The 25395-nt window shown below is 37.4% G+C and overlaps 1 protein-coding gene across 3 annotated transcripts in view; it reads left to right on the top strand.

The window, feature by feature from the left end:
- The window catches only part of LOC105491725 (A-kinase anchoring protein 11), a 51552-nt gene that overhangs the window by 11835 nt on the left and 14322 nt on the right, over positions 1–25395 (top strand). For all 3 annotated transcript variants that reach the window (XM_011758373.3, XM_011758374.3, XM_011758372.3), the window contains exons 2-7: positions 2950–3049; positions 9376–9492; positions 12669–12716; positions 14311–14445; positions 15793–16057; positions 16938–21432. In XM_011758373.3, the coding sequence (XP_011756675.2) occupies positions 2999–3049; positions 9376–9492; positions 12669–12716; positions 14311–14445; positions 15793–16057; positions 16938–21432 (5111 nt within the window). In that variant the 5' untranslated portion in view covers positions 2950–2998. The remainder of the gene's footprint in view (positions 1–2949; positions 3050–9375; positions 9493–12668; positions 12717–14310; positions 14446–15792; positions 16058–16937; positions 21433–25395) is intronic.

Genomic DNA, 25395 nt, shown 5'->3' with positions numbered 1-25395 from the left:
CTGTTTCTCTTTCATTAATTTCAAACAATGATTTGAATTCTGAGATAATGTGAGTTGCAGGGGCATGATTATATTTCTCTGGATTTTTTCTTTTTGTGTATATTATGTGTTGTTTGTATTTCTGTGTTTCTTCACAGATCCCATACTGAACTCCATTTGCTTTATTATTCAATCTTGAGTAAGGGTGTTTTATCTGAATCTGCCATGCAGGAAAATTGTGGGTAAAGTGAACAGGGGTAGCCAGCCCTGTCAAATCCCAGGTGTTGTTTCAGAGCGCTCCCCCCTCTCCCTGCCCCACTTTGAAACTGCTTCTTCTACCTTAGGTGCTTGTTGCACCTGAGGGTGAGCAGCTCATTTAGATAGTTGGTCCCATTTATTTGATGGTGAAGTCTCCTGGGAGTTAATGTTTATCTTTGCTCAGTTGACTTTAGTCAGTAGCTGCCAAGGTAATTGTTGTTTCCTGTCTCTTTTCCCTACTTCCCTTTCAGGCAAGGTTAGGAGACGACTCAGAGAAAGTGATGTAAGGCGTGCCATTCCTTTGTCCTGCAGAATTGTTTTTAATGGCTGCCATGGCGTCATTGTGGGAATGAACTTAAGATCGTTTAATTACTCTTTTGTTTCTGGCATCTAGATTGCTTCTTATTTCTATTGTGAGTTGTAGTGAACCAGACTATAAAACCTTTATGCACCGTAGAGGAGCGGTGAAGAGCCCCAGTGCCGGAGTTAGAAAATTTGAACTTGAATCCCACCTCTGCCATTTATTTACTGTGTGGGCCTGGGCAAATTGATAAGCTTCCTCTTGCCTCGATGATTCTCATTGTCAAACTGGGGTCCTATTCTGTAGTCTTAAGGACGACACGAGATGTTTACATAAACCTCCTAGCAAAACAGAGCACTTGGTTCCTTATGAGCCCTTGTTAATAAGCTGGATGCTCTAGGATCATTATTTGCTTTGATGCATTCCCAAAAGCAGAAATGCTGAGTCAAAGAAGTATTTCCAGGGTTTTGACACGCATTACAAAACCTCCCTGTAGGTGCCACTTTAGTTAGGAGCCGACTTTGCCAGTCTCTGGTTTCTTGGAACCCTTATGCTGGCTTCTGTGTTTTATGTTACATTTGAGAAAAGCCCATTTGCCTCTGAGGTTTTCTGGCAGTTGAGGAGAACACTGTAGAGGAGAAAGGAGAGTGAGGTGGACTGGGACAAATACAAGGATTATCTTTTTGCTTTGGCTACTATACATTTTTATACTTAAGCCTTGTTTTGATAATTTTTAGTCCACTTGATCATTTTGGTCCATAGGTAAATATTTAAGTCGTCTTTTACCTGTGTTTTGTAGTTTTCAAAGTACCTCCCGTAAATTATTTTTCATTTGGTTCTCACAGTAAACTTGTCTGGTAAATATGGTATCGTAGACATTGAGGAAAAAGTTCCAGAGACATTGCAGTTGACCCGGAGGAAACAAAGCTAATAAGAGGCAGCACAGGAACACGCATGGTCCTCTTCTGGATTCTGGGGTATCACCCTTTCTTTACCTTGTGCTGATGGGAACGCCTTGTGTTAGGCTGAGCCTTTCTCATGATGCTGCTTCAATTTCAGTAATCAGATTTTATTGTTATAGAGACCACTAGGGCTTAATCTTAGTTCATAATAGAATACCATTGTATTTCTTTGTCTAAAAATTAAAATGTAGAAATCTCTAAAGTGTGCGTGTTTGTGCACTCACGCTGTAGTCTTATCTGCATAGCAAAAGAATATGCAATTTGAACTTGACTAAAATTTCGTTTTTTAAAAGTTCTGACGGTGGGGGCTACCTTGAAGTTTGTTTTTGCGTATAAATCTCATAGTATAAATTTATGTTAACCAAATGTCTTGGAAACCTCAGCTAAGCAATTCATTTTTTTGTTTTTTATTTTTTTCAGAAACTGGGTCTTACTATATTGCCTAGACTGGCCTTGAATTCCTGGGCTCAAGCAGTCCTCCCACATCAGCCTCTCACGCGCCACTGTGCCCGGCTTCAACTGGGCAATTCTTGATAAGACCAGATTGATTTTCTGAAAATACTTGAAACTAAGAATTTCTTAAATCTTTATTTATTTGATTTTTTTTAAAAAAGTATTTAGTTCTCCACTTCTACTCTTTACTTTGAAGGATTTGAATGCAGGAGGGCCATATCTATCTTGTTTCTCTTGTATCCATAGCATCTAGCACAAGTAGATTTTAAATGAATGGACAAGATACTATGGTCAAATGTAGATACCGAGTGGTTAATGCCTGGAGTGGATTTAAGTTCTCAAAGATATTAAAACATCTTTAAAAAGTTGAGACTTCATTTTGAGTGTTTCACGTGGCAGGTGTGTGTCAAGTACTATTAATCATTTGATTTGGATGTCTGAAATTTTGTCAGTGGTATGCTCTTAAGCTTCCTATGTAAAGAATTTGTTTATCTAATTTGATATGTGCAGATTTCTCATTTGTGTATTATCAAACCTTTCTCCTCAAGAAATAAGAATGTCAAGAGCATTCACTGTTGCCATAGAGATGAGTGACTTTTGGGAGGCAGGGAAGTTTTAATTCTTTTTGTAATATTCTCTACTTAAGCTTTTATTTTTAAAATATTTTTTTAAAAACTTGTTTTTCAAATCTTTCTCTTTGATGCTTTGCAATAAAGAAGGACAGTGAGATTGAATAGATAAGGGTATAGACTATTTTATAATTTTGAACCAAAATATAAGATTTTTAAAATAATTTTCTATCTCATTAAGATACCAATATTCTTTTATTTTTCAAATATTCTTGCTGGATTACAAGGAAATTGGGGGGGGGGCTCAGATTATTTTTGTTTTCATTTTTTCTTTTAATGACTGAGTTAAAAGAAATTAATTTAGCACAAAATACTTGCCTGAATTGTTAAAATCAATAAATAAGTTGTTTCAATATGTTTTCTTTAGGTGTTTTGTGGATTAACTCTTCATTGATTATATACGACAAAAAATAGTTATGGCGACTTTCAGAAACAATCACATGAAGACTAAAGCATCTATCAGAAAAGTAAGTTCACTCTATTAGGTTTCTTTTAGTGAAAGTTTTAATTAAAATGTTGATTTTTTTTTATGTCCTACAGCTATGATGTTTTGTTTAAATGGATCTTATTATTTGAATTAGTAACATTCAACTACTGCAAAGATTGGCATGTATGAAAATAGTGATACAAAATCATGATTACAGTGATTTTATTTCCTAAAGATCACAGTGCTTTCTCCCCGTTTTTTCTCTAAACACAGATATCCATCTGCTTTTTTGCAATATAGGCTGTCGGGTGTAAGCTTTCTTATATACCTTTAGCTTTACCATTCATTCATTCATTCAGCAAATATACACTTGAGTTATTTTATGCCAGGCCATATGTTAGATGTTGGGTAATCAGTAGCAAGCAAACAAAATATGATTCTTAATCCTTTCTTCCTTCTAGTCTAAGGAGGAACCCCCTCGCTTCCTCTCTTAAAACAATTTGGTTAACCTTCCATTTCTTGACATTTTTGTCTTTGCTAAAACTTTGGAGGCACTACCCATAAACAAAGAAGGAGGAATGGAGCCTGGAGGATAATTAACAGTCTTTGTTATTTCTTTTTCTGGACTTCATCTTCTGCATTATATGACACCGTTGACCAATCCTTACACGTTAAGACAATATTTGACTTTCATTATAGTATTTTTCTTGCTTTCCTTCTCTTTTATGGTAACTCTTGTCTCCTTTGCTGATCTTTCCAAATTCTAATTATCAGTGTTGCTATGAGTTTCTGGGCCTGTCATTCATTTATGTAGAGAGCTAAAAGATGTATAGGTTTGACTACTAACTCTGAGAGGATGGCTTCTAAATCTACAGGATGCCTGCAAAATAGAAAGTAAACTTATCCTTAAACAGTATGTTAATTACTTTTTTTTTTGAATTGGAGTCTCACTCTGTTGCCCAGGCTGGAGTGCAGTGGCGTGATCTTGGCTTACTGCAACCTCCATCTCCCAGGATCAAGCGATTCTTCTGCCTCAGCCTCCCAACTAGCTGGGACTACAGGTGCCCACCACCATGCCCGGCTAATTTTTTTTGTAGTTTTAGTAGAGACGGGGTTTCACCATATTGGCTAGGGTGGTCTTGAACTCCTGACTTCATGATCCGCCCACCTCGGCCTCCCAAAGTGCTGGGATTACAGGTGTGAGCCACCACGCATGGCCTTTTTTTTTTTCTTTGTTTTGAGACGGAGTCTCGCTCTGTTGCCCAGGCTGGAGTGCAGTGGCACGGTCTCGGCCAACTGCAAGCTCCGACTCCTGGGTTCAGGCCATTCTCCTGCCTCAGTCTCCCTAGTAGCAGGGGCTACAGGCACCTGCCACCACGCCCGGCTACTTTTTTTGTATTTGTAGTAGAGACAGGGTTTCACCGTGATAGCCAGAATGGTCTCGATCTCCTGACCTCGTGACCTGCCTGCCTCAGCCTCCCAAAGTGCTGGGATTACAGGCGTGAGCCATCGCATCCGGCCAATTACATTTTTAAGTAATATGCTCCATGTGTTTTGAGGTAAATTACCTTTAAATTTAATAGGTCCACTTTTTCATTTGAAAAAAGTACAATAAAAACTATTTTCTGTTTTTACTCTTTGTAAACTATAGTGTATTTATTATACTTTTTTCAGATTAGCAGCTAGACCCATAGCTTTAAATTGATTATACTGCTGGCTTTAAACTAATAATTATAACTAATAATATATACAAAATGTAATAGCAAACTGATACCATGGTCTTCAAGAATGATAGTACCTGACTTGAATATTTATCCCATACATTGCCATAGATTCAGGGATTAGGTAGCAACTGAAATTTCATAGTATTACCAGGTTAGTGTCTTTTGTTATTCAGCGTATTGTTCATATTAGGCACTCAGTAAAGATTTAATTTGAATTCAACTTGAATTATTGGAATCCCTTTTAGATAAAAGTGTGTGAATCCAAATATTGCATACTGTTTATGTAAACAGTTATGCACACACATACACCACCTTCTACATCTTGATTCCTCTTAATGACAGACACTTCCCTATTGGCTACTGTGGAAATTGAAAGATGTACTTGAATTCTTTAGATTTCACTTTAATTTGCATTAAATATAGAGATACATTAAATATTTATTGGGAAAGTTAAAAGCATAATACACACACAAACCCACATACCTACCACCCATATCCAACAGTAGTTAATAATTTGTCTTGTTTGCTTTGTGTCTGTGTATGTGTGTATTTACTTTTAGGCAGAACCATTTGCAAGTTATGATCATAATGTTTCTTCACCCTGAACACTTCAGCATGCTTCTCCCAGGAATAACAACATCTTCCCACATAACACTAATACCATGAACACATCAAGAAAAATAAATTCCCGTGTATCTAATACCCAGCCATACTCAGATATCCTGTGTTACACCCAAAATATCTTTTATAGTTCTCTCCGCCCCTGTTTGGATCCAGTCTAGCCTTTTAGTCTCTTTGTCTCTTAGACTCTTTGTCTCTTTGTCTCTTAGTCTCTTAGCATTTCTTTTGGTTTGAAAGAATTTTTCCTTTTTTTTTTTTCCTCGTTATATTCAATTCTGACATCTTGAATAGGCCACGCTAGTTTTCTTGTACCATGTTCCACATCTGGATTTGTCTGGTTGTTTTCTCATATTGCTATTTAATTTGATCCCCTCCGTTGTATATTTCGTGTAAAGTAGAAGTTACGTTTAAAGGTTTAGTTGGAGCAGATTAAGCATTTATGGCAAGAATACTTTATAGGGTAATGTGAGGACAGAATTTCAGGTTTTCCCATGATCAGTGATGCTGTGATTGATCAGTTGACTAAGGTGATAACCCTGCTAGAATTGTTCATTGTAAAAGTACATTTTCTGTTTTTTGGTTAGCAGATAATCTATGATGATACTTGGCTGTGTGCAAATATCCTTTTTTTCCCAACAAATATTGAGCTAATGTTTTTGGCATCCCTTGATTACCCTTTCCTGAATTCATTATTTCATGGGAGTTGCAAAATGGTGATTTTCCTAATTCTACCATTCCTTTCATGTTTATTAGCTGGTATTCTTAAAGAAAAGCTTCCCTCATTCACCTTAGATGAACTATGTAATATCTCCTATAGAGGCAGGTCAAATGTCCTTTAAATACCAGTTTTCAGATTAATGACAGGGCATCGTAGTTAGCACCAATGGTAGCAGGTGAGTTTATTTCCCCACATTCATTCACTAATTTGTTTGTAATGCTCTGAACTCATGGATTTTTGCAGTTCTATATTTTATAACCTTTTATTTCTTTATAGTCATTCATTCATTCATCTATTTAAGTTGCTCAAATTTTTCCAAAATTGATACCTGAGAGCCCCTCCGAGTAGGTGCCTATATCCTTTTGTCTCAGGCTCATAACTTTGATTGCTTTTTCACTTTCTGGTGGTATCCTTTTGGTACAGGACGACCCAATTTCACCTACTTTACCTTCCTCAGACCTGAAATTGGCTTTTTTTTTTTTTTTTTTTTTTAAAAGAACCCTGAATAGTACTTAAAAACCAAGGTCTGGATACTAAGAGTTGCCTTTGCACTTACAGTGTCATGAGTTTATATTGACAGTTCACGTTCAGATTTCACATATTTTTTCCTGTTTTGATTTCCTGTTTCTAAATTAGTGTGAAAATCCCCATTCGTTAAGGAAAACAAAATTATTTAAAATATTGAATATTTTCAAGCCCACAGAAAAGTTGGTAAAAAAAACCTAGTAGAATGAACACCTCATACATTCTTCACTCAGATTCACCCTCGGTTAACATTTTGCCATACCCTCTCTCTCTCTGTGTACACACACACACACACACACACACACACACACACACACTCTTTCCCTTTTGCAATTGTATGAGAGTAGACTGCAGACATTATTTTACTTCATCTCTTCGAAAATCGTTAATTCAGTAACATCATCTAGCATGCATTCCAAACACAGATTTCCCTGTGTCTCAGGTAGCCTTGTAATTTTCTCCTTGCTTCTCTTCTAGGATGCAGTCAAGGTTCACACACTCTATTTGGGTATTGTTTTGGGTTTTCCCCATTCTAGACCATTCCAATAGTCTAAATTCTTTTTTCATGCAGCAAATCTTCCGAAGAGTCTAGGCCAGTTGTGTTGTAGAGTCTTTTCATATTTGGGTTCATATGTTTTTCCCCGTAATTAGGTTCAACAGAACATCTGAAAGGTGATGATGTGTTCATTCCTGTCTATCAGATCTGAAGTCCATATTGTTGATGTTAGGCTTCACTAGGTGGTTAAGATAATAACCACCAGATATCTGCAATATAAATGCACATAATCTCTTTATGATTAATACACTTAATAAACTATAAGGTGATCCTCTGAGACAGTATGAGTGTCCTTTTCCCCAGCTTTTAATACAGTAGATTGAGGATACGTGGATAATCCTTTCCTAAATCAGTAATTGCATTGGGAATTTACAAATGGGGTTTTCTAAATTTGTCATTCTGTCTATACTAGCCAGCATTTTTAGGTAAAGAAGAGCTCCTCTGACGTTTTCTCTTTTAATGGACTCACAGATTTTTTTTAATACAGTAGTCATAATTCATTACCATTTTCATTCTTCTTGATTTGAAGTTGTCCCATATTTGGCCAGTGGGAATTCTTTCAAGCTGGCTTCTGTATTTTTTTGAAATGATCCTGTTAGTCTTTGAGCATTTCCTTGCATTCTGGCTCAGTTAGATGTTTCAGGCTCGCTTCATACGTTCTCAGCCTCAGACCTGGAACCAGCTATTTCCCCAGGGAACTCTAGTTCTTTTTATTGGTGATAGATATTTAGAGACCAAAAGCTGGGTGCTGAGTATGCTCATTGCTACTGAAGGTCATTGTTTGTAAGACTTTTCAATGGAAAAAGGTAGTACGTGTGTTCAAAGAATTATGAATTTGTAATGACAGGTCAGATTCAAATGTAACAGCACAGCTTTTTATCATAAATTTTTTGAGTACATATTTTTACCTCTTCTTTTAGACTAAAGATTTCCATTTATTTTAATTTGTTAAGATTAGCAGCTGTTTCAGTTCATCTAGTGTCAGGTTCTGAAATATGGGGAAACAAAGTGAGTGAAACACAGTCTGTGACTTCCATAATTTGTTTTAATGGGTAGGAAACAATCTGAGTATAGTAATTATAATATGCTTTTTGTTTTTGAGACGTAATCTCTGTCGCCCAGGCTGGAGTGCAGTGGCGCAATCTCACCTAACTGCAACCTCTGCCTCCCAGGTTCAAGCAATTCTCCTGCCTCAGCCTTCCGAGTAGCTGGGTTTACAAGCACGTGGCACCATGCCAGGCTAATTTGTGTATTTTTAGAAGAGACCGGCTTTCACTATGTTGGCCAGGCTGGTCTCGAACTCCTGACCTCAAGTGATCCACCCGCGTCAGCTTCCCAAAGTGCTGGGATTACACACATGAGCCACTGTGCCCGGCCAATAATTATAATATGTTTTGGTGTGGATTAAATGATTTTAATGCACAACATACAGCAGGAACTTTGAGAGAGATTTATTAGGGCTGAACAATGGGAAAATCTTCACAGGTCTTGGGATGGGTAGGATTTCTACATGGGACGACTGGGAAGTAAGGACATTTCTGATAGAAGAGCAGATTGACAAGTCAGTGGAAGGGGGCATAAGGTAGAAGGAAAGGAAATAAGTGTCCTATTTATGCCTGACTATAGTACTTATTATTTTCTTCATATAGCTTTTTCCTCCCTCTGTTCCTTGTACTTGTGACAAACATCTCACCCTGAAATCTGGAATCGCTTCTCATTTTCATCCGACAGCTTCCTTAAGATCCATGGAAAACCTTATTTTGTTGTTATTATCTTATTTTTCTGTCTCCAACTTTGTTAATGGAGTAATCACTGTTGTTAAGGGAGTAATCACTGTTGTGCACTTTACTACAGCTCCCACATCATCTCATTCAATCATATGAATTGTTGCTTCTGTTCTACCAGTGACTTGGAAATCAGATATGCAGTGTGTTAAGTTTTAGTGTAAGGTAAGAGTAAGTGAACCTGGTGTGAGATTCACGTGATCTTCTAGTGAGTTGAATGCCCAGGCTCTAGTATATGTATGTGTTTTGGGCATGTGAAACTCTGCCTTTTCAGCTGAATGGAGCTTCTCAGTGGAATTGAGTTCTGCATCCAGTATCAAAAGGTGCCAGTGAATATTAGTTAGAGAATGAGTGACTATCTAAAACACCTCCAGGATCTCTTACCCTTGTCTTAGAATTAAATGAATTTAAAGTATCTTTGTTTTCTTTCCCCTGCAGAGCTTCAGTGAAGATGTGTTCCAGTCTGTAAAGTCTTTATTGCAGAGTGAGAAGGAACTATGCAGTGTAACAGCAGAGGACTGTTTACAGCAGGATGAACATGCCAGTTTAACTGAGGTTTAACATATTACTTTCTAAACCCTTTCCTAATAATGCACAGCGTATTTTCATGCATCTCTGTAGGACTCTAATCTATTTTTAAAATGCCTAAAATCTCTATATGTTGTTACATGTATCAGAAGTACCTGTTATATGGGTGGGAAAGGGGGAAAAAAAAGAAGTACCTGTTTTAAATACTGGCTAAAATAATTTTATTAATTGACAATGAATTCAAACAAATGAGCACATTTAATTCTATGCAAAGTACTAATTGGATGTATAACATTGTATTAGATGATGCCTACTATATTCAGTAACTGGTACTTTAATATGAATTTTTCTATTCTGAAATATAAAACAAATGCATGTTTCTTATGTTGATTTTTTGGGGTATTTTCTTGACTGTTTAGATTCAGTGCTTTGATTAAAAATGAAAAAGTAGTGATAAATTTATATTTGAAATTAAGACATTCACTCTATTACTTGAGGATAAGATAATATACCTTGCTCGCCTATTTCTCTGCTACAGTGTTTCAAATCTTTGTTTGAATTTATTGCTATAAAAGGAGTAAGATCCTTTTCTATAATATATCCATACTTCATCATCACATTTGTTACCAAATATGAGATATATTAGGTCATTGCAGCTCACAACTGATGAATATTTGAAGTTAAAACATTTTATTTTGAAATGAGGGTTCTAATAAAATCGTGGTTACGGATAGATGCTCCTGGACTTATGATCGAGTTACATCCTGATAAATCCACTGTTCATCAAAAATATTCTAAGTTGAAAATGCATTTAAGACCTTATAAATCCATTGTAAAGCTGAAAAATCACAAGTCCAACCATCATAAGTTGGGGACTGTATGTATTCTGTTTTAGGTGGATGATTTTCTTTAATACTCCTTGAGAAATTCTCTATTTGATGTCATTTCATAGGAAGATGAGCATATGTTTTAGGCCTGTAGTGTTCTGCTGCCTCATCCTCTTCTTTTTGTGTCAGCTTAATTTCACTATTACTTTCTTTGCTAACCTTTTTCATTTTACTTTAGCAAAACCAAGCCACTCTTAATCTAGTTGGTTGTTTCCAAATAAACAGTGAAAGAACATAACAGGCCTAATACGTACACTCATCTTCTATGAAATGATGTCCTGTGTCCTGCTCTCCAGCAGTTTTCTAGCTCAGATAGGTCGCATTGCTTTTCCAAGCCCACATTCCCTGGTGAGGCCTTTCTAGACCAATGGGAAATATAAAACTCCCCTGGCATCTTCAAAACCCTATGCCAGCTTATTTTCTGTTTTGTATTCAGTAAAGGAAACTTGAAAGAATAGGTGGAATTTCTGTCCCACTTTAGGGTGTGCAAATCTCTGAGTATCTTTTCAAATAAAGGAAGGCAATTAGTTATTTGCCTATCTGTTATTGAGTGCCTGTAATGTGCTAGGTACTTTCCTCTACATTATCTAGTTAACCTCACAACTATGAGAGGGAAGTTATATTGCCTTACGTTTTATAGATAAGGAGACAAGCTCCTAGAGGTTAACAGTTTACCTAGATGCCTAGAAATTAACCGTAACTGTTACGTGAAGTAAGAGCCATAATTAATCAGAATAAAGATCTCAGAGTAATTTAAGATTCTGACTTGCTTCTGAATCATCAGAAATAGATCGAAAATATATTCAGTGTTGCTATGTATTCTGACTATACTATTTTCCCCACATTCTTGAGAATTGATTATTAATATTGCTGTCATTTAAGTATTGTATATTTTTTAGCCACAGCAGTTGCTTAGTGGACAGTGTACTACACTGTCTTCAAATGGAAAAAATGTCTTACTGTAATGCCAAATACATAGAGAGTATAAATGTAAACACTTTTTCAGGTTCTAAAAGTAGTATGTTTTTTTTCTTTTCTTTTTTTGAGACATAGTCTTGCTCTGTTGCCCAGGTTGGAGTGCAGTGGCGTGATTTTGGCTCATTGCAACCTCCACCTCCAGGGTTCAAGTGATTCTCCTGTCTCAGCCTCCCGATTAGCTGGGACTATAGGCATGCACCACCATGCCTGGCTAATTTTTTGTATTTTTAGTGGAGACGAGGTTTCACCATGTTGGCCAGGCTGGTCTTGAACTCCTGACCTCAAGTGATCCATCCACCTCAGCCTCCCAAAGTGCTGGGATTACAGACATGAGCCACTGCACCTGGCCAGTATGTATTCTTTGTAGAAAAATAAGAAATACTCAAATTAGAACAAGAAAATGACTATCATTGATCTTATGACTTAGGGAAAAAATGCAGAGGGGAAAAGAGTGGGAAAAAAATAGCTCCATCATCCAGAGTTAATCACTGCTTATACTCTGGTGTATTACCTTCCAGTATTATTTTCCATGCATATGTTTTTAAAAATAAGGTTGAAATTGTATGCGTGCTGTAAGTAATTTTTCTGTGACTTGTCCTTTTTTAATAATGTGACAGTTCTTCATGCATCAGATATTCTTTAGAAAGTCTGTTTATATAAACTTCTGCAGAGTAATCTCTATGTCAGGATATTGAAGGAAATAAATGGTGGTATCATAGAGTCAATGAAGAAGTAGCCTCAGGGGTCTACCCAGGGAAGGCCTCTCTGAGGAGGTGACACTTGCATCGAAACTTGAAGAATGAAGAGAAGCCAGGCATGTAATCATCCAAGGAAGAGAGATCCAGATTGAGGGCACAACCATGAAGTCCTTAGGAATGTACAGGGCGTGTTCCAGACCTAGAAAGGGGGCTCGTGTGTAAGTGAAAATGGTAGAAGGTTGAAGGCATTAGGTAACCCCACTTAGGATTTTGCCCCAGGAAGCATGGAAGAGTTTGGATAGGGAAGTGGCTTGGTAGTAGGACCAGGTAGGAGAGGATTGTACTAATGTAGGTGAGAAGGGTGGCCAGGGAATGGAGAGAAGTGGATGTATTTGAAATATGTTTTGGGGTTAGAATTGATTGAACTTGCTACTGAGGGAGATACGGATGAGGTTCAAGAACTGCATTTTGGAGCCCAATCTTTGGTGAAAAATATTTTTGGGTCATCTTTGAAAAAAATCCTTTTCAAGGCAGACAACATTTTAATGCTTTGTCGGTTTTTTCCTGTTTCTCAGCTCTGTCACCAGCCTGAAAGATTTAAAAATTCAAATTAATGGAGGTTTATTTGTTCTTTACTCAGGTCACATTTCTGGGTTTTAATGAAGAGACAGATGCCACTCATGTACAGGTATGGTCAATTTTAGCATTTTTACTGAGTATTCTTGTCATGGAAATCAGCTTTAGGTTTGACCACAAAAGTCATTTATCTGAGAAGGTTGCAAACTGCAGGTTGACTTCTCCATTCTGTGTATAATACAGAATGTATGACTTGTTTGTTTATTTTGATGGCTTTCATAATTTTGACCTTAATAGTAAACATTTTCATTAAGATTGAGTTAAATTTAAAAGGTAAGGTTTGTAAAAATTAGCCAATGCAAAACTGTAGCCTGTTTGATTTAGGCAGTTATTAACTGAGGGACTGATGTTTGAGATTGGGATCTGCAAAGGAAAGCTTCACAGTTACATAAACAGTGGTTGAAGTTCCTGTAGATGTGATAGGCATGCTTTTCTTTTTCCCTCATGCTGCTGCTTAAAAATTTGTGATTTCTACGTATTTCCTTTTGTGGCAATAAAGTGTCTCCTCCTAGAGGAGGAAACAACATTTTTTAGTTCTTTCTGAATAATGCATATCAGGTGATTATGGACAAAAACTCTGCTGTATGTTTTGATTGTGGCCTTGCTTGAAGGAAATAATTTGGACAGAAGGAACAAGAGAGGATATATTCCTGAGAACATATATAGCTGGAAAGAGAAATATTCCAAGATATTTCTTTAATGTTCTCCTCCTGTAAGAGTTATTGATATAACCATGTTTATAAAGGAAAGTACTTTACAAAGGGTCAAAGACTTTAATAATTCTTTAGCTGGGTAAAATATTTGTGTATAAAGGGCAAACAGGAAGAAGAAATAAAAGCAATTTTCTTTTCCTTTAATCTTCATTAAAATTATCAGTTAAAGTCTAATACAATACCTTGGAGAGGAGAGACAGAAAAACGGATTATATTGTACAGGGTTAAAAACAAGTTTTTAGGATGTACATTCTCTAGCCAAAAATTTTGTATGAAAAAAATTTCATAAAGTTAAGTAAGACCTATACGTTGACATTACTAAAAACTATTAAATGCTTAATTGCCATGGATGTGATAGGTACCCTGTAAAATTTTTTATAGCTTGATATCAATACATTTTAAAGGCTACAGGGATAGCCAGTATTTAATAATTTTAGTATGTTTTGGCCGGGTGCGATGGCTCACGCCTGTAATCCCAGCACTTTGGGAGGCTGAGGTGGGCGGATCACGAGGTCAGGAGATCGAGACCATCCTGGTTAACACAGTGAAACCCCATCTCTACTAAAAATACAAAAAATTAGCCGGGTGTGGTGGCAGGCGCCTGTAGTCCCAGCTAGTTGGGAGGCTGAGGCAGGAGAATGGCGTGAACCTGGGAGGTGGAGGTTGCAGTGAGCCGAGATCACGCCACTGCACTCCAGCCTGGGAAACAGAGCGAGACTCTGTCTCAAAAAAAAAAATAATAATAATAATAATTTTAGTATATTTTAGTTTTGAATTTTTGAAAAATTATCTGTGAATGATAAACTATAGATGTTAACTGTTATGAACCAGGAAATTTCCTAGCCAGTAGACCTTACAATTTTTGGATAGGGTCCACCTTATAGGAACCTTAACAACTGTACAGTGTTACTTATTGTTATTATTTTAAATTAGGATTTAGCTGCAGTTTCTTTGGAACTTCCAGATCTTCTGAATTCACTCCACTTCTGCAGTCTAAATGAAAATGAAATTATTTGTATGAAGAATATAAATAAACCATCAGATATAAGCAGTGATCCTCTAAATCAGGTAACTTTTGTAGATAATTTCTAATGAGATTTTTAGGGCAAATTTTACTATATTTGATAAAGATGATTAAACTTTTAAATGCTTGGATGACATTTATTTTTTTTAAATGGTGTCTCCAGAAAATATGATTCATAAGAAATCTAACTCATGAAGCATTGACATCCCTGAAGGATACAGTAATTTTGATCATATCTTATATTTTGCAACTGTGAAGTTCCGTAGATGGTATGCAAGTACATGCTATTTTTTTCTGAAAATTTATTATTTTCGGATTTCTTGAATTACTTATACCTTTGTATAAGCTATAGTGACTTTTCCCTATTATGGCCAATTTCAAATTTATACACATGTTATGCTATATGTTTTAGAGAATGTACTTAAGTTCATTTTCTGGTTTAAAAAATTCTATGTAAAGTGGACATCTGATGTGTTCTTTATAAATAAAAATGTTACCATTTCTTATAGGTGGTTAGTTTTATAATATTCAGCATTTAGTTCTTTACCAAGTATGATTTTGTTGATAATGCATCAGAGAAAATGCTTTGCATTCTAAGAGGTAAGACATATACAGTTGAACCAGAAAGTTTAAAATTTGGATTACTTGCTTTCGTTTTAAAAAAACTGCTGTGTTCTTTATAAGGTCTGCCAATAAAACTAGAACTGCTTGCCTCATTTCCTTAATTATGTTCTTTATTCATATTTACTTTGCTTTATTGGCTAAGTTATAAGAGGTGATAAGCTATTATATTTGATTTCTAGTTTTTTTGAATAAATCATTTCATCAGTATTTACTTGAAAAAATAGTATGAGGGGGAAAAGCTGGTGACTTGTATTTTTAAAGCTATAAACATTGTAAATTGTAATACTAGGGAAATTTAAATAAAAGGAGTGGACTTTTAAAAATTGTGATAGGAAGGAAGATGGCATCATACTTGGAACTACAGGAAAATGGGATTGAAAATAAAAGAAAATAGAACTTGGTTGCTGCCCCCAAACAGTTTATAATACAGTTAGTGAGACAGGTGAATGATTCAGGAGAATCACAGGAATGTACAGTAATACAGGAAAACAGAATTGCTCAAAGGAATGGATAGATAGTAAGTTTTATAACATTTCAGGAGACTAAGTAGAATTTGAATACCTGGATAAAAGAAGATGGGAGAAAAGACTGGAAAGTGAAAAATGTAGAAAAAGAATAAAGAAATAAACATAAAACCAAGGAGCTTTTCAGGATGCATGAATTTCTTGTTTGTTTTTCCTCTGAGATTGTCTTATATCTATGCTTTACTTAATGATGTTTTGTATTTGAAATTAAAATTGTTTTTATTATCTTTTATCTTTCCCAAGAGTCATCCTTCTGGAATGCTTTGTGTCATGAGAGTGTCACCTACATCACCAAAACTTAGGATTGATTTTATCTTTAGTCTCCTAAGTAAATATGCTACTGGTATAAGGTACACCTTGGACACATTCTTGCATCAGAAGCACCAACTTGAGACCACTGATGAAGATGATGATGATACTAACCAGTCTGTGTCATCCATAGAGGATGACTTTGTCACTGCTTTTGAGCACTTAGAAGAGGAAGAGACTTCAAAGCCGTATAATGATGGTTTGTTTTTCATTAGACTTTTTCCTAAAATAGGGAATTAAAATTTTTCAGTTCTGAAAATTTTAAGGCAGACTTGTTCAATTGAAATTTATGTTGAGATTTGATTCAATTTAAACCTTTTAACTTTTTTTCTGATTACCTGAGGAAATTCCTTATGATTTTTAAGTTCACTGTAATCTGGTTTTCAGTTTTGCTTATTTCAGGTTTTATTTAGTTGGTGCTGTTCACGCAGTGATTACATCAAGTGTCTGGAACATTCCTAGGTTCAAATTTTGGAAGAGTTAGCTGGGAGAGTCTCCACAGTAATTTTTCTAACATGCGTGACAGCATGCAGAACATCCCATAGACCAGGTATCCCTAGACATAGAGTAAACTGAAATTATTATTATTTTTTTTTTTTTTTTTTTTTTTGAGACGGAGTCTCGCTGTGTCTCCCAGGCTGGAGTGCAGTGGCGTGATCTCGGCTCACTGCAAGCTCCGCCTCCCGGGTTCACGCCATTCTCCCGCCTCAGCCTCCCAAGTAGCTGAGACTACAGGTGCCCGCCACCACGCCCGGCTAGTTTTTTTGTATTTTTAGTAGAGACGGGGTTTCACCGTGTTAGCCAGGATAGTCTCGATCTCCTGACCTCGTGATCCACCCGCCTCGGCCTCCCAAAGTGCTGGGATTACAGGCTTGAGCCACCGCGCCCGGCCAACTGAAATTATTTTATAAAAAGTATATTTACTTTCAAATGTTACTTGGGTGAATCTTTCTGTTAAACAACATAGTTTAGAAACACATAAATATAATATGTTTAAAGTCAGTTTATTCCATGGATATAAATTAATTTCCAAAAAGTTTTTTCAAGAATAATGGCACCACTTCATTCTTTTCCTATAGGAATGAACATTACTGCACTAAGGAACCAGTGTGATGCTGCTTCCCAAACAGTTACTGGTCATCATTTAGAAACCCATGATTTAAAGATTCTCATTAGCTCTGGACAGCAGAAGTCATTGGCTAAACCCTCAGCTTCCTCAGTGAATGTCCTGGGACCTAAAGAACTACCTTCTGTGAAAACTTCAGTCACAACATCCATTTCAGAGCCTTGGACCCAAAGGAGTTTCTATAGGTCATCTAATGCTTCAGATAAAGATAGTGATTTACAGAAAACATTTTGTTCGTCTTCTCCTGCCTACTCATCTGAATCAGAATGTTCAAGTCCAAGTCCTGTTATTTTCTTGGATGAAGAGGGATATCAAAAAAGCTTAAAAGCAAAACTTGAGCTGCCTAAAATTCCTGTGATGAAAGATGATATAGAGGATTCAGACTCAGAAGTAAGTGAATTTTTTGATAGTTTTGATCAGTTTGATGAACTAGAACAAACTTTAGAGACTTACCTGTTTAATAAAGATCCTGTCATAGGGAAGTCATCACAGAAGAAAGGGCACAAACATGGAAAATCATGTATGAATCCTCAAAAATTCAAGTTTGATCATCCAGCTCTCCCAGCTAATGTTAGAAAGCCAACTCCTCGTAAACCGGAATCTCCATATGGTAACCTGTGTGATGCTCCGGATTCTCCTCGCCCAGTGAAGGCCTCGGGGGAAGATAGTGGTTTATTTAGTCCTATTCGATCCTCTGCTTTTAGTCCTCTTGGAGGCTGTACTCCAGCTGAATGTTTTTGCCAAACAGATATTGGTGGAGATAGGATTCACGAAAATCTTGATTCTATTTATTACACCTATGAAGATTATGCAAATAACGTATCATGTGAAGTACTAGGCTCAGTTCTTCGTACTCAGCACACTAATGCCCTATCAAATATTATCAGTATTAAACATGGAGAAAATAAAACTGTAACTTTTAAGCATGGAAACCTTGATCAAAAAAATAAATCTAAAAATAAATCCTTAATGGTTAAAGATAGCATTCAAAAATTTGCAGCAGATCTTGTGGAAAAAAGTTTTGGCAGTGCGTTTAAAGACTTACAGAAAGGAGTCTCTTCATGTACCAATGCGTTGTGCCACTTAGCCATCAAATTGACATCATCTGTTTTTCAGATGGCATTTAATGAGCTGAGAAGGCAGCGTGCATTTTCACTAAAAGAACGTGCCATTAGTGGCCTGGCTAACTTTTTGGTGAGTGAAGCTTTATCAAATGCCTTAAAAGATTTACAGTATGTAAAGAAGCAGATATTCACAAACACAGTTGCTAGATTTGCTGCAGATCTTGCTGAAGAGCTTGTTTTTGAAGGCATCATGGAAGTGTGTCAGTTTTCGTATCCTCAAACGCCTGCATCTCCACGGTGTGGGTCATTTGACTTTGAAGACAAAGTAGTGAAGTCATATGCAAAAGATTTGTCTGAATCTGTAATACAGGAAGCGTTCATTGAGCTATCACAAGTCGATGTGACCTTTACAACAAAGGCAGCAGTTAGTGTCTCTACGGATAATATCAAGTATGTGAGTGCAGAAAGTGTAGTGCCATCAACACAGGCTGTCACGTTTTCCCCTTCTTTTCACAATCAAGCAATTATGGTGACAAAACCAGTGCAGGAATATAAAAAGGAATACACAGTGCAGCAGGCCTTGTTTTGTACTTCTGGAATTGTTACTTCTATACCAGTGCCCTTGGCAGGAAGTGCCCTTCTCCCATATCATATTTCATCTACTGCATGTCAGGCAAAGGCTCATCTGTCATCTGATGATAGTAATTCAAGTGGTGATTCTACCCAAGTGCATATTGCCACAAAAAACAGAGAAGAAAAAGCAGCTTGTCTCAGAAATATTTGTTTACCTTCAGAACACAATCCAGGTAACCAGAATGATTTTAAACCAACTAATGATCTTGAAATGCAGAGTTCCTCAAAATTATCAAGTGATCCTGCAATTATTAGCAACTTTTCTGCAGCAATGGTGCATACGATAGTAAATGAAACTTTAGAGTCAATGACATCATTGGAAGTTACAAAAATGGTTGATGAATGTACAGATTATTTAACTAAATCAATAAAGGGGAAAACCCCTCCATTTTCCCACTGTGGTCAGGCAGTGCTGCAATGCAGTGAAGCTAGTAGCAATAAGGACATGTTTGCTGACCAGTTATCTAAATCTATTATTAAACATTCCATAGATAAGAGCAAATCAATGATCCCAAATATAGATAAAAATGCAGTATACAAGGAAAGCTTGCCTGTTTCTGGAGAAGAATCACAGTTGACACCAGAAAAATCTCCCAAATTTCCTGGCTCTCACAATCACTTAACTCACTGCTCACTTTCAGCTGGAAAGGATTGTGTTCCAGAATGTAAAGTTTCTATGGTTCATGGATCCTCCCTAGAGACACTACCATCTTGTCCAGCTGTGACAGGTCAGAAATCTGACTTGAAGGAACCTGCTAAGGATCAACCACTGAAAAAGCATAACTTGAATAATACATCACTTGAGTCTTTGTCTTTTGGACAGGAAAACCCCTTTCCTCATTCACATACTTTCTCATCTACAGCACTTACCTGTGTAGATGGTTTGCATGTGGAAGATAAACAGAAAGTCAGAGACGGAAATGTAATACCTGATACTCCTCCATCAACTCCTCTAGTACCATCCCAGGCTAGTTCTGAATGGGATATCAAGAAATTAACAAAAAAGCTCAAAGGAGAATTAGCCAAAGAGTTTGCACCTGCTACACCACCTTCTACTCCACACAACTCATCTGTTGGTAGTTTGTCTGAGAATGAACAAAATACTATAGAAAAAGAAGAGTTCATGTTGAAACTCATGCGATCTCTTTCTGAAGAAGTTGAGAGTAGTGAAAATGGAGAGCTCCCTGAAGTGGATGTGAAGTCAGAGCACTCAGGGAAGAAGGTTCAGTTTGCAGAAGCATTAGCTACACACATCCTTTCTCTTGCAACTGAAATGGCAGCTTCCCATTTAGATAATAAAATAATTCAAGAACCCAAGGTTAAAAGCCCTTGCTTAAATGTGCAAAGTCAAAGAAGTGTGTCACCTACTTTCTTAAACCCCTCAGATGAAAATTTGAAAACATTGTGCAGTTTTGCAGGTGATCTGGCAGCAGAAGTCATTACAGAAGCTGAGAAAATAGCAAAAGTTCGAAGTTGTATGCTTTTCAAGCAAAAGAAGAACAGATGTTATGCTGATGGTGACCAAGATTATAAAGTAGAAGAGAAGTTGGATATAGAGGCTGTAGCGCACCCAAGAGAAGTGGATCCGTTTATTCTTTCATTACCACCAAGTTCTTGTGTGTCAGGTCTGATGTATAAGTATCCCAGCTGTGAAAGTGTGACAGACGAATATGCAGGTCACATTATTCAGATACTAAAACAAGAAGGTGGTAATATTGAGTTGATAATGGATCAGTATGCCAATAGACTTGCCTACCGATCTGTTAAATCAGGATTACAGGAAGCAGCTAAGACAACCAAAGTGCAGTGCAATTCAAGAATGTTCCCTGTGCCAAGTTCACAAGTGAAAACAAACGAACTGTTAATGTTTTCAAATAAAGAGCACCACCAAGAAGCAGACAAAAAAAGACAAAGTAAAAGAAACGAAGATTACTTTTGTAAAAATCAAACTTGCGAAAGGACCCTGGATCCAGGTAGAAATGAGTGCTCTGAACTGTATAGTTTTTCAGCCTCTTTCGTTCACAGCATAACAAAAGATGCTAAAGAAGAGCTGACAGCCTCTCTAGTTGGCCTACCAAAATCCTCAACAGATTCTTGCTTGTTCGAAAAATCCGGATGTGAAGGAGATAAAGAGTGTCATGTTAAACCAGAATTGCCTAAGTCTCTTCAGCCTTCCTCGCAAAGTCACAGATTTTACCACAGCACTGGCAGTTTAAATGGATATGGTTGTGGAGACAATATTGTTCAAGCTGTAGAAGAGTATGCCAAAAAAGTAGTGGATGACACTCTAGAGCTAACTCTAGGATCTACAGTGTTACGAGTGTCTGAGACCACAAAATCAGCAGACAGGGTCACTTATGCAGAAAAGTTGTCACCTCTTACAGGTCAAGCTTGCAGATATTGTGACCTTAAAGAACTCCACAATTGCACTGGAAATTCATCTCAGAACTTTTTCAGACAGGGTTCTCTCGCCAGTAGTAAGCCAGCTTCTAATCCAAAATTTAGCAGCCACTATCAGAAATCTAGGATTTTTCATCTCAATGTCCCTCAGATTCATGTTAATCTTGATAAGAAGGCAGTGCTTGCTGAGAAGATAGTTGCTGAAGCCATTGAAAAAGCTGAGCAAGAGGTGAGCAGTGTCAGCCTGGCAGCCGACAGTGGGATCGGACAGGAGGGTGCCAGCTTTGCTGAAAGCCTTGCCACAGAAATCATGACAGCAGCTGTCACAAATGTTGGGCATGTTGTTAACAGGTAAGTTTCACATTTCCTTTGGTGGTTAATGATAAATGAAAAAGTTAAATGTGATCCTATATGTCTTAGGTCCTGCTCATAAAGGAATGATTATTTTTAACCCTACATAAACAAAAATTTTCCCTATTGCATTTATGTATTGTTTCACATCCTACACATGACTTTTATATATTTTGGTCCCCTGATCCCTTTTGAGGGAAGGTGTTATCCATTTACAGAGCTGGAAAATGAGAGTTGGAGAAAATAATCACCTTATCCAAGTTCATAGAGCTATGAAGTAGGTAAAGTTGAATTAAATAAATAGCTAGAGAATTTTATATAGTAGTCTCCCCTTATTCTCAATTTTGCTTTCCTCAATCTGAAAATATTAAATGGAAAATTCCAGAAATGAACGATTCATAAGTTTTAAGTTGCATGTTCTGAGTAGCATGATGAAATCTCACACCGTCTCGGGATGTGAATGACCCCTTTGTCCAGTTTATCCACACTGCATGTGCTGTTCACCTGTTAGTCACTTAGAAGGTATCTCAGTTATCAGATCCACAAACCTGGTATGTACAGGGCTTGATGCTATCTGCACTTTCAGACGTCCACTGGGTGTCTTAGATCATATCCCCCAGGGATAAGGGGGGACTATCCTATAGTAAATGTAGAATATTACCATATTAATTTACTATTCTGAGACTAAATTTTTGTATACCTTTCTTCATTCACAAGGGTAAGTTTTCTTATAAAGACCATGGTTTAATCAAACTGCTCTGAGGAAGAAAGCGAAAATTCTTTACATACTTACACCATTTCTCTTGATTAGTTCACAATCTAAGGGGACAGTTCTTTCTGGTAGTCCTACAGTGTCCTGTTTTCAGTAGTTATCTCTTGTGCTTAGTGATTCTTTTTTTTTTTTTTTTTTTTGAGATGGAGTCTCACACTGGTTGCCCAGGCTGGAGTGTAGTGGCACAATCTCAGCTCACTGCAACCTTTGCCTCCCAGGTTCAAGCGATTCTTGTGCCTCAGCCTCCCTAGTAGCTGAGATTACAGTCACCCACCACCACCACGCCCAGCTCATTTTTATATTTTTAGTAGAGACAGGGTTTCACCAAGTTGGCCAGGCTGGTCTCGAACTCCTGACCTCAGGTGATCTGCCCACTTCAGCTTCCCAAAGTGCTGGGATCACAGGCGTGAGCCACTGTACCCAGCCATGCTCAGTGATTCTTTAATAACAACTTAGAGTTTTTCACTTTAAACCTTCTTTGTCCCTGAGAAGATATCAGGACCAACTTGTGTTATTAGTTGATAGGATGATATTTGTAAGTCCTGCTGGAAAGAGAAAATGCTTTAAGTTGAGGTGGAATTTAATTGAGTCACATGATATTCCAGATTTTTGAGTAGCTGCTGTCAAAGCCATGACATGGTCTGCCTCTTTTCTTATCCATCTTAAAATAGGGAGATCCAGCTTGACCCGGATTCTTGAATCCAGTTGCTTCATAGCATCTACTTGAGATGAGAGATGCTGTAGGTTTCTGGTGAATTAGGAGAGGTCTCTATTTGCCCTAATCAGGCAGCCTTCTTTCTACTAGACCAGGGGTTGGCAAACTACAGTCTGTGGGCCAAATGTGGCCTATTGGTGGTTTTTGTATGGATTGCAAGCTACGAACAGATTTCATATTTTTTTTTTTTAATGGTTGAAAAAAAATCAAATGATATTTTGTGACGTGGAAATTATATGAAATTCAGATTTCAGTATTTATAAATAAAGTTTTATTGGGACACAACCATGCTCATTCAATTACATATTTCTGTGGCTGCCTTTGTGCTATAATGGCAGAGTTGAGTAGTTGGGACAGAGGCTGTATGACCAGCAGTACCTATGTACTTCCTATCTGACCTGTATTAGTTCATTTTCACACTGCTATAAAGATACTCCCTGGGACTGAGTAATTTATAAACAAAGGAGGTTTAATTGACTCACAGTTCTGCATGACTGGGAAAACCTCGGGAGACTTACAGTCATGGCACAAGGCAAAGGGGAAGCAAGTACCTTCTTCACAAGGCAGCAGGAGAGAGAGGGGGGAGCTGCCAGACACTTAAAACCATCAGCTCTCATGAGAATTCCCTCACGGTCATGACAACAGCATGGAGGAGGCTGCCCTCCTGATCCAATCACCTCCCACCAGGTCCCTCCCTGGGGGTTACAATTTGAGATGCGATTTGCGTGGGGACACAGAGCCAAACCATATCATGCCCCTTATAGAAAACAGTTGTGAACCTCTGTCCTAGATCCACATTTTCTTGTTCACTACATACCAGTTCCTAGTATGATGATAAACATAATAAATGGTTAATAAATATTCTCATGAATAGGTAATAAGGCCTTTTAACAATTGAAATAATTTTCCTCTTACAGGTTGCTTCAGGCTATTTTACTTTTTACTTCTCAGTCCAGTCCTGTCTGCCCTATGGCCCCATCCCCCTTTCCTCCCAGCCTCCCGGGAGGAAAAGAGACTGTCCTCTGAAGTTTTTCAGACATCACTCTCAGGGGCTAGCAAATGCCTTTCTCATTGGTTTTCTCAGTAATTTCCACTTTTCCTTCTTAGAGTTGGGTGAGTAGATAGGCCCCTACAGTTCTTCCTTGTAAGCTAGTGCTGCCCACTTTCAGCTTTTTATTAAGGCTGGAATAATTCTTTTCCTGCTTCTCTTTTTAATAATTGTGCTAGGGTTCTGTAAGTACTGACTAAGGGAAGTTGACTCTAGTGTGTAGAGTTTACTGTTTAACATTTTTTATTTCTAAAGTTAAATTTGTCTTTCAAGCTTGAAAAGAGATTCATTCAGATGGATTATTCTTTAGGGGTATTATTTGGGCTTTTTCACTTGATGTCCCTTTTTTGTTTGATTCATGAGCATGACCATAAATATTTCACAAACTATAATGAACAGAGAAGTGGCGTGTGAATGCAATGAGAAATTATGTGATAGTACATTTTTATTTATTTTTGTTTGTTGTTTCGTTGTTTGTAGAGATGAGATCTCACTATGTTGCTCAGGCTGATCTTGAACTCCTGAGCTCAAGCAGTTATCCCGCCCTAGCTTCCCAAAGTGCTGAGTTTATAAGCATGAGCCACGTGCCTGGCTGGTAGTGCATTTTTAGCCAACAAAACGATTATATTCTGAGCTATCATTCCGAGCCAGTATAACCTCATGGTCATTAAAAACTCTTCTCTGGATCTCATCCTTTGGGTCATTTCAGCCAAAAACCATGAGAATGTGGCACATATTAGGAACAGTATTCAAAAAAACCAAAGTAGTAATCTATTATGGTTCAGAACTATAATGTGCCTATGCTTGAAACGCTCAGTATCATTCTGTATCTTACAAAATTAGAATAGCTGAAAAAATGGGGGGCAATTCAGGGGCTATTCTGGGGATAGCACTGTGATACAGAAGTAAGTAAAATAGGCAAAAATCTGCATTCTCTTGGCGCTTATGTTATAGTGGAATAAGACAATAGGTAAGTAAAATATATAGTATGACACATAGTGGTAAGTGCTTTGGGGGAAAAATAAAGCAAGGTAGGGAGTTAGGGATTAGAGAGTGCCGGTGGTGACAGTGGCGGTGGCCGTTAGGGCTGGTTTACAGTTTTGAATAGGTAGCAGGGGAAGCAATACTGGCAAAGTAATATTTGAGCCAAAAACCAAAGGCGAAGTGAGAATAAGTCATGTGGGAGTCACAGAGAACAGATTTCCAGGCATAGGGGTGGGACTGTGCATGTTTGGGAAACAACAGAGAGGCTTGTGTTGCTGAAGTGGGAGGAGTGGACCAGGGAGAACAGTAGGAGTTCAGATGGATGTTATAAGAGGGGACAGGCAGTATGTTTTAAGGATTTGGGCTCTTATTTGGATTGGGGGGAAGCCATTGGAAGGTTTTGATCAGAAGACTGACATTTTTTCTTTTTATGAAAACATCACT

The sequence above is a fragment of the Macaca nemestrina genome, chromosome 16 (assembly GCF_043159975.1).
Source record: "Macaca nemestrina isolate mMacNem1 chromosome 16, mMacNem.hap1, whole genome shotgun sequence".
NCBI lineage: Eukaryota > Metazoa > Chordata > Mammalia > Primates > Cercopithecidae > Macaca > Macaca nemestrina.
Note: the sequence above shows the minus strand (reverse complement) of the source record. Positions and strands in the feature narration are given on the sequence as shown.